At 26.9% G+C, this 9,547-nt stretch overlaps 4 protein-coding genes and 3 pseudogenes across 4 annotated transcripts; all 7 read left to right on the forward strand.

The window, feature by feature from the left end:
• Positions 1 to 3: 3 nt before the first annotated feature.
• On the forward strand, positions 4 to 321 carry LOC106314666 (the record flags this gene model as incomplete). The annotated part of the gene is made up of 1 exon (XM_013752502.1): positions 4 to 321. A coding segment is annotated over one exon (318 nt), but the record flags the coding sequence as incomplete, so codon positions are not given.
• A 1,228-nt stretch (positions 322 to 1,549) lies between these two features.
• Positions 1,550 to 1,897, forward strand: LOC106313873. The gene has a single exon (XM_013751795.1). It carries the CDS (start codon positions 1,550 to 1,552, stop codon positions 1,895 to 1,897), a length of 348 nt encoding a protein of 115 aa, XP_013607249.1.
• Positions 1,898 to 3,210: 1,313 nt separating this feature from the next.
• LOC106313871 lies at positions 3,211 to 3,557 on the forward strand (annotated as a pseudogene).
• Positions 3,558 to 4,791: 1,234 nt separating this feature from the next.
• On the forward strand, positions 4,792 to 5,139 carry LOC106313874. The gene has a single exon (XM_013751796.1). The coding sequence runs from the start codon at positions 4,792 to 4,794 to the stop codon at positions 5,137 to 5,139; it is 348 nt and encodes a 115-aa protein (XP_013607250.1).
• A 1,044-nt stretch (positions 5,140 to 6,183) lies between these two features.
• Positions 6,184 to 6,538, forward strand: LOC106317331 (annotated as a pseudogene).
• A 1,294-nt stretch (positions 6,539 to 7,832) lies between these two features.
• Positions 7,833 to 8,180, forward strand: LOC106317337. Its single transcript, XM_013755169.1, has one exon. The coding sequence runs from the start codon at positions 7,833 to 7,835 to the stop codon at positions 8,178 to 8,180; it is 348 nt and encodes a 115-aa protein (XP_013610623.1).
• Positions 8,181 to 8,727: 547 nt separating this feature from the next.
• LOC106314667 overlaps positions 8,728 to 9,547 on the forward strand; it is a 1,283-nt pseudogene continuing 463 nt past the window's right edge.

Genomic DNA, 9,547 nt, shown 5'->3' on the forward strand with positions numbered 1-9,547 from the left:
ATCGTATTCATTGTTGTTGCTTTGGTTTGTGCATTCGTTCCTGCATTCTCTGTTGAAGAAGCTGAAGCAAAATTACTATGGGATACATGTCTTTTTAGAATCAGTCCAAAATGTGCGTTGGAAATAATTGGTGCTGGCTTTGAAAATTTAACCATCACTGATGCATGTTGTTATGATCTTGTTCAAGAAGTAAAAATGTGTCACGATACTCTTATCAAATATATTGCTGAGAAGCCACACTTAGCTGCCCACGAAACAGAGTACTTGAAGAAAAGTGATGCTTTGTGGACTCATTGTGTCTCAATTTCGCAAACTGCTTAAAAATATGTTATGCTTGTATTATTCTGATTAACAAAAATTGTATTCAACTATCGTTAAATTTGCTTTGATCAAAAATAGTGGATCAAACAACATGCAATATAAAACGACCAACAAGTGAATCTCATTCTAAATGAATCAATACAAATATTAACTCAACTGAAAAACAATGCGCTATCCATACAAGATTGTTAAACTAATAACAAGACATATATTAATAATTTCAAAAAAATATTACTTAATTAGTTTGATTTAACGTATCTTTAATTTTAAAATTTAATTTTCATCTAAGATGTCAATCATTATTTTTACATACAGTGAAAATTATCTTGATAATTTAAAACAAGAAGCTAAGAAAATATCAAATGTTTCACCTTTGAAACCTTAGAGTTTAATATTACATGCTAAAGTAATGACTTGAGAAAAACAATTTTTTGAATACTCATTAAATAGACTATTTTTTAAATATGATTATTTATAAAGAAACCAATGAGACTGGATGTAATCATGCAAAAGAACAATATCCTATGACTAGTAAGTAGATAATAACTTATGCCAATGATATTTGGATGGAGCGAATGAATTTGAGTTTTAGATCGATCACAAAAGTTTTGGAAACCAAATTGTGCACATTTTTTTATCTTCAAATTTTTTAACTGATAACAACCCATTAAGTTTGGCATTTAATAGTTTAATTCAAATATTTGTTTTGTAATGTATAAACTATTTTTGGTTTAGCTATTTAATTTGTTTTAGTAGTAAATTCTTACAAAATAATGATACGTGTTATAGGACAATTCATACTCGATTAAATTCACATTCGTAAAACAAAATTTCTGTAAAATGATGGAGCATGTTAACATTTACAGAAAATAAAGAATAGGTATAAACAAGGGCTAAATTCGATTGGTAGGTTATTTTTTAACAACAAAATAACTTTAAACATTAATAATTTAGAAATGTGTTATTTGATAGTATTTAGTTTAAATAATAAGTATATTTGTTTCTCTAAATTTACTATTTATGTTAGAGAAAACTCTTATTAACAGTCACAATTTATTTAACGTTAAACTGCATTTTGTTATGTTCACTTGAAAATACGTTTAGTTTGTGTTTCAGTGTTTAATCTCTTATAAATATGAGACAAAATTTCATTCTAAAATACCAGATACAAACATTTTAATATATTATACTAATAACATTTGCCACTTATTTTGAAAGCATTGGCAAAATGGCTCACACTTCCTCTCGAACTACTATCGTATTCATTGTTGTTGCTTTGGTTTGTGCATTCGTTCCTGCATTTTCTTTTGAGAAAGCTGAAGCAAAATCACTATGGGATACATGTCTTCTTAAAATCAGTCCAAAATGTGCGTTGGATATAATTGGTGCTGTCTTTGAAAATTTAACCATCACTGATGCATGTTGTCATGATCTTGTTCAAGAAGGAAAAATGTGTCACGATACTCTTATCAAATATATTGCTGAGAAGCCACACTTAGTTTCCCACGAAACAGAGTATTTGAAGAAAAGTGATGCTTTGTGGACTCATTGTGTCTCAATTTCGCAAACTGCTTAAAAATATGTTATGCTTGTATTGTTCTGATTAACAAAAATTTTATTCAACTATCATTATATTTTCTTTGATCAAAAATTATGGATCAAACAACATGCAATATAAAACGACCATCAAGTGAATCTCATTCTAAATGAATCAATACAAATATTAACTCAACTGAAAAACAATGTGTTATCCATACAAGATTGTTAAACTAATAAAAAGACATATGTGAATAATTTCAAAAAATATTGCTTAATTAGTTTGATTTAACGTATCTTTCATTTTAAAATTTAATTTTCACCTAAGATGTCAATCATTATTTTTAAACACACTAAAAATTATCTTGATAATTTAAAATTAGAAGCTAAAAAAACATCTAATGTTTCACCTTTGAAACCTTTAAGTTTAGTAGTACATGCTAAAATAATGGCTTCGAAAAAAAACTATTTTGATTACTCATGTTGTCGACGATTTTGTAAATATGATCATTTATAAAGAAAACAATGAGACTTGATGTAATCACGCAAAATAACAATATCCTATGACTAGTAAGTACATAATAACTCCAATGATATTAGGATGAAGCTTATGGATTTGAGTTTTAGATCAATCACAAAAGCTTTGGAAAAAAATTGTGCACAATTTTTTATTTCATTTTTTACAATTTGTAGATTTGGCTTCAAATTTTTTAACAGATTACAACCCTTTTATTAATATTTTAATTCAAATATTTTTTTTGTCAATTCCAATTTCTGTTTTATGAAATTATATCTATATAATCTATAAACTATTTTTGGTTTAGCTATATAATTTGTTATAGTAGTAAATTCTTACAAAATAATGATACTCGTTATAGGACAATTCATACTCGATTAAATTCACCTTCGTAAACCAAAATTTCTGTAAAATGATGGAGCATGTTAACATTTACAGAAAATAAAGAATATGTATAAACAAGGGTTAAACTCGATTGGTGGGTTATTTCTTAACAATAAAATAACTTAAAACATTAATAATTTAGAAATATGTTATTTTGATAGTATTTAGTTTAAATAATAAGTTTATTTCTTTTCCTAAATTTTATAAATAATTTAGAGAAAATTCATATTAACGGTCACATTATATTTAGGGGAAATTACATGTTTACCACTTTCATGTTTATTTAACTTTAAATTGCATTATTTAATTTGTTATGTACAATGAAAATACGTTTAGTTTGTGTTTAATCTCTTATAAATATGAGACAAAATTTCATTCTAAAATACAAAATACAAACATTTTAATATATTATATTAATAGCATTTGCCTCTTATTTCGAAAACATTGGCACTATGGCTCACACTTCTTCCAGAACTACTGTCGTATTCATTGTTGTGCATTTATTTGTGCGTTCGTTCCTGCATTTTCTGTTGAAGAAGCTGAAGCAAAATCACTATGGGATACATGTCTTCTTAAAATAAGTCCAAAATGTGCGTTGGATATAATTGATGTTGTTTTTGAAAATTTAACCATCACTGATGCATGTTGTCATGATCTTGTACAAGAAGGAAAAATGTGTCACGATACTCTTATTAAATATATTGCTTAGAAGCCGCACTTAGTTGCCCACGAAACAGAGTATTTGAAGAAAAGTGATGATTTGTGGACTCATTGTGTCTCAATTTCGCAAACTGCTTAAAAATATGTTATGCTTGTATTGTTCTGATTATAAAAAATTTTATTCAACTATCATTAAATTTTATTTGATCAAAAATCGTGGATCAAACAGTATGCAATATAAACAGACCATCAAGTGAATCTCATTCTAAATGAATCAGTACAAATATTAACTCCATTGAAAAACAATGCGCTAACCATACAAGATTGTTAAACTAATAAGAAGACATATATGAATAATTTCAAACAATATTGCTTAACTAGTTTGATTTAACTTATCTTTAATTTTAAAATTTAATTTTCATCTAAGATGTCGATCATTATTTTTACATACACTGAAAATTATCTTGATAATTTAAAACAAGAAGCTAAGAAAATATATAATGTTTCACCTCTGAGTTTAGTTGTACATGCTAAAATAATGGCTTGGATAAAAAACTATTTTGAATACTCATGTTGTTGACGATTTTGTACATACGATCATTTATAAAGAAAACAATGAGACTGGAAGTAATCACACAAAAGAAAAATATCCTATGACTAGTAAGTAGATAATAACTTATGCCAAAGATATTAGGATGGAGCGTATGGATTTGAGTTTTAGATCGATCACAAAAAATTTGGAAACAAAATTGTGCACATTTTTTTGTTTCATTTTTTACAATCTGTAGATTTGGCTTCAAAATTTTTAATAGATTTCAACCCTTTAATTTTGGCAAATTAATTGTTATAACTCAAATATTGTTTTTTCGTCCGTTTCAGTTTCATTTCTTTGAAATTATATCTACATAATATATATACTAGTTATAGTTTAGCAATATAATTTATTCTAGTAGTAAATTCTTTCAAAATAAAGATACACGATATAGGACAATCCATACTCGATTAAATTCACATTTTTAAACCCAAATTTCTGCAAAATGAAGGAGCCTATTAGTATTTACAGAAAGTAGAGAATACGTATGAACAAGGGTTAAATTCGATTGGCAGGTTATTTTGATAGTATATAGTTAAAAAAATAAGTATATTTATTTTTCCAAATATGTTAGAAAAAACTTATATCAACGGTCACATTTTATTTAACGTTAAACTGCATTAATTAATTTGTTACATTCACTTGAAAATACATTTAGTTTGTGTATGAGTGTTTAATCTCTTATAAATATGAGACAAATTTCATTCAAAAATAGCAGATACAAACATTTTAATATATTATATTAATAATATTTGCCACTTATTTCAAAATCATTGGCACAATGGCTCACACTTCTTCCCGAACTACTATCGTATTCATTGTTGTTGCTTTGATTTCTTCATTCGTTCTTGCATTCTCTGTTGAAGAAGCTGAAGCAAAATCACTATGGGATACATGTCTTCTTAAAATCAGTCCAAAATGTGCGTTGGATATAATTGGTGCTGTCTTTGAAAATTTAACCATCACTGATGCATGTTGTCATGATCTTGTTCAAGAAGGAAAAATGTGTCACAATACTCTTATCAAATATATTGCTGAGAAGCCACACTTAGTTGCCCACGAAACAGAGTATTTGAAGAAAAGTGATGAGTTGTGGACTCATTGTGTCTCAATTTCGGAAACTGCTTAAAAATATGCTATGCTTGTATTGTTTGATTAACAAAATTTTTATTCAACTATAGTTAAATTTTATTTGATCAAAAATAGTGGATCAAACTGTGTGCAATATAAACTGACCATCAAGTGAATCTCATTCTAAATGGATCAATACAAATAATAACTCAATTGAAAAACAATGCGCAAAACATATTTGATAAGAGTATCCACATATCAAACAGTATGCAGTAAATAGTGGATCAAACAGTATGCGAGACTGGATGTAATCACGAAAAAGAACAATATCCTATGACTAGTAAGTAGATAATAACTTATGCCAAAGATATTAGGATGGAGGGTATGGATTTGAGTTTTAGATCGATCACAAAAATTTTGGAAAGAAAATTGTGCACATTTTTTTGTTTCATTTTTTACAATTTGTAGATTTGGCTTCAAAATTTGTAATAGATTTCAACCCTTTAATTTGGGTAAATTAATTATTTAACGCAAATATTGTGTTTTCGTGAGTTCCAGTTTCATTTTTTTGAAATTATATCTACATAATTTATATACTAGTTATGGTTTAGCTATATAATTTGTTCTAGTAGTAAATTCTTACAAAATAAAGATACACGATATAGGACAATCCATACTCGATTAAATTCTCATTATTAAACCCAAATTTATGTAAAATGATGGAGCCTATTAGCATTTACAGAAAGTAGAGAATACATATAAACAAGGGTTAAATTCGATTGGCAGGTTATTTCTTAACAACAAAACAACTTAAAACATTAAGAATTTAGAAATATGTTATTTTGATAGTATTTAGTTTAAAAAATAAGTATATTTCCTTTTCTAAATATGTTAGAGAAAACTCATATCCAAGTTCACATTTTATTTAACGTTAAACTGCATTAATTAATTTGTTATGTTCACTTGAAAATACGTTTAGTTTGGGTATGAGTGTTTAATCTCTTATAAATATGAGACAAATTTCATTCTAAAATACCAGATACAAACATTTTAATATATTATATTAATAACATTTGCCACTTATTTCAAAAACATTGGCACAATGGCTCACACTTCTTCCCGAACTACTTTCGTATTCATTGTTGTTGCTTTGATTTTTGCGTTCGTTCCTGCATTCTCTGTTGAAGAAGCTGAAGCAAAATCACTATGGGATACATCATACATGTCTTCTTAAAATCAGTCCAAAATGTGCGTTGGATATAATTGGTGTTGTCTTTGAAAATTTAACCATCACTGATGCATGTTGTCATGATCTTGATCAAGAAGGAAAAATGTGTCACGATACTCTTATCAAATATATTGCTGAGAAGCCGCACTTAGTTGCCCACGAAACATAGTATTTGAAGAAAAGTGATGATTTGTAGACTCATTATGTCTCAATTTCGCAAACTGCTTAAAAATATGTTATGCTTGCATTGTTCTGATACACAAAATTTTTATTCAACTGTCGTTAAATTTTATTTGATGAAAAATAGTGGATCAAACAGTATGCAGTATAAACTGACCATCAAGTGAATCTCATTCTAAATGAATCAATACAAATAATAACTCAATTGAAAAACAATGCGCAAAACATACAAGATTGTTAAACTAATAAGAAGACATATATGAATAATTTCAAACAATATTGCTTAATTAGTTTGATTTAACTTATCTTTTATTTTAAAATTTAATTTTCATCTAAGATGTTGGTCATTATTTTTACATGCACTGAAAATTATCTTGATAATTTAAAACAAGAAGCTAAGAAAATATATAATGTTTCACCTTTGAAACCATTTAGTTTAGTAGTACATGCTAAAATAATGGCTTGGAAAAAAAAACTATTTTGAATGCTAATGTTGTCAACGACTTTTTAATACAATCATTTATAAAGAAAACAATGAGACTGGATGTAATCACGCAAAAAAACAATATCCTATGACTAGTAAGTAGATGATAACTTATGCCAAAAATATTAGAATGTAGGGTATGGATTTGAGTTTTAGATCGATCCCAAAATTTTTGGAAAACAAAATTGTGCACATTTTTTTGTTTCATTTTTTACAATTTGTAGATTTGGCTTCAAAATTTTTAATAGATTTCAACCTTTTAATTTTGGCAAATTAATTGTTTAACTCAAATATTGTTTTTTCGTCAGTTCCAGTTTCATTTCGTTAAAATTATATCTACATAATTTATATACTAGTTATGGTTTAGCTATATAATTTGTTCTAGTAGTAAATTCTTACAAAATAAAGATACACGATATAGGACAAATCCATATTTGATTAAATTCACTTTTATAAACCCAAATTTCTGTAAAATGATGGAGCCTATTAGCATTTACATAAAGTAGAGAATACATATAAACAAGGGTTAAATTCGATTGGCAGGTTATTTCTTCACAACAAAATAACTTAATACATTAATAATTTAGAAATATGTTATTTTGATAGTATTTAGTTTAGAAAATAAGTATATTTCTTTTTCTAAATATGTTAGAGAAAACTCATATCAACGGTCACATTTTATTTAACGTTAAACTGCATTAATTTATTTGTTATGTTCACTTGAAAATACGTTTAGTTTGGGTATGAGTGTTTAATCTCTTATAAATATGAGACAAATTTCATTATAAAATATCATATACAAACATTTTAATATATTATATTAATAACATTTGCCACTTATTTCAAAAACATTGGCACAATGGCTCACACTTCTTCCCGAACTACTATCGTATTCATTGTTGTTGCTTTGATTTCTGCGTTCGTTCCTGCATTTTCTGTTGAAGAAGCTGAAGCATTATCACTATGGGATACATGTCTTCTTAAAATCAGTCCAAAATTTGCGTTGGATATAATTGGTGTTGTCTTTGAAAATTTAACTATCACTGATGCATGTTGTCATAATCTTGTTCAAGAAGGAAAAATGTGTCACGATACTCTTATCAAATATATTGCTGAGAAGCCGCACTTAGTTGCCCACGAAACAGAGTATTTGAAGAAAAATGATGATTTGTGGACTCATTGTGTCTCAATTTCGCAAACAGCTTAAAAATATGTTATGCTTGTATTGTTCTGATTAACAAAAATTTTATTCAACTATCGTTAAATTTTATTTGATCAAAAAGAGTGGATCAAACAGTATGGAATATAAACCGACCATCAAGTGAATGTCATTCTAAATGAATCAATACAAATATTAACTCAATTGAAAAACAATGCTCTAACCATACAAGATTGTTAAACTAATAAGAAGACATATATGAATAATTTCAAACAATATTGCTTAATTAGTTTGATATAACGTATCTTTTATTTTAAAATTTAATTTTCATCTAAGATGTCGATCATTATTTTTACATTCACTGAAAATTGTCTATAATTTAAAACAAGAAGCTAAGAAAATATATAATGTTTCACCTTTGAAACCTTTTAGTTTAGTTGTACATGCTAAAATAATGGCTTGAAAAAAAAAACTATTTTGAATACTTATGTTGTCGACGATTTTGTAAATACGATAATTTATAAAGAAAACAATGAGACTAGATGTAATCACGCAAAAGAACAATATCCTATGACTAGTAAGTAGATAATAACTTATGGCAAAGATATTAGGATGGAGGGTATGGATTTGAGTTTTAGATCGATCACAAAATATTTGGACAGAAAATTGTGCACATGTTTTTTGTTTCATTTTTTACAATGTGTAGATTTGGCTTCAAAATTTTTAATAGATTTCAACCCTTTAATTTTGGCAAATTAATTTTTATAACTCAAAATTATATTTTCGTCAGTTCCAGTTTCATTTCTTTGAAATTATATCTACATAATTTATATACTAGTTATGGTTTAGCTATACAATTTGTTCTAGTAGTAAATTCTTTCAAAATAAAGATACACGATATAGGACAATCCATACTCGATTAAATTCACATTTTTAAACCCAAATTTCTGTAAACTGATGGAGCCTATTAGCATTTACAGAAAGTAGAGAATACGTATAAACAAGGGGTAAATTCGATTGGCAGGTTATTTCTTAACAACAAAACAACTTAAAACATTAACAATTTAGAAATATGTTATTTTGATAGTATTTAGTTTAAAAAATAAGTATATTTCTTTTATAAATATGTTAGAGAAAACTCATATCAATGGTCGCATTTTATTTAACGTTAAACTGCATTTGTTAATTTGTTATGTTTACTTGAAAATACGTTTAGTTTGTGTATGAGTGTTTAATCTCTTATAAATATGAGACAAATTTCAATCTAAAATACCAGATACAAACATTTTAACATATTATATTAATAACAATTGCCACTTAGTTCAAAAACATTGGCACAATGGCTCACATTTCTTCCCGAAATAGTATCGTCACTACAAGAAAACAGCAAGGATTCTGAGGGAAAAAATCGTCGG

The sequence above is a fragment of the Brassica oleracea genome, chromosome C9 (assembly GCF_000695525.1).
Source record: "Brassica oleracea var. oleracea cultivar TO1000 chromosome C9, BOL, whole genome shotgun sequence".
NCBI classification, from domain to species: Eukaryota; Viridiplantae; Streptophyta; class Magnoliopsida; order Brassicales; family Brassicaceae; genus Brassica; species Brassica oleracea.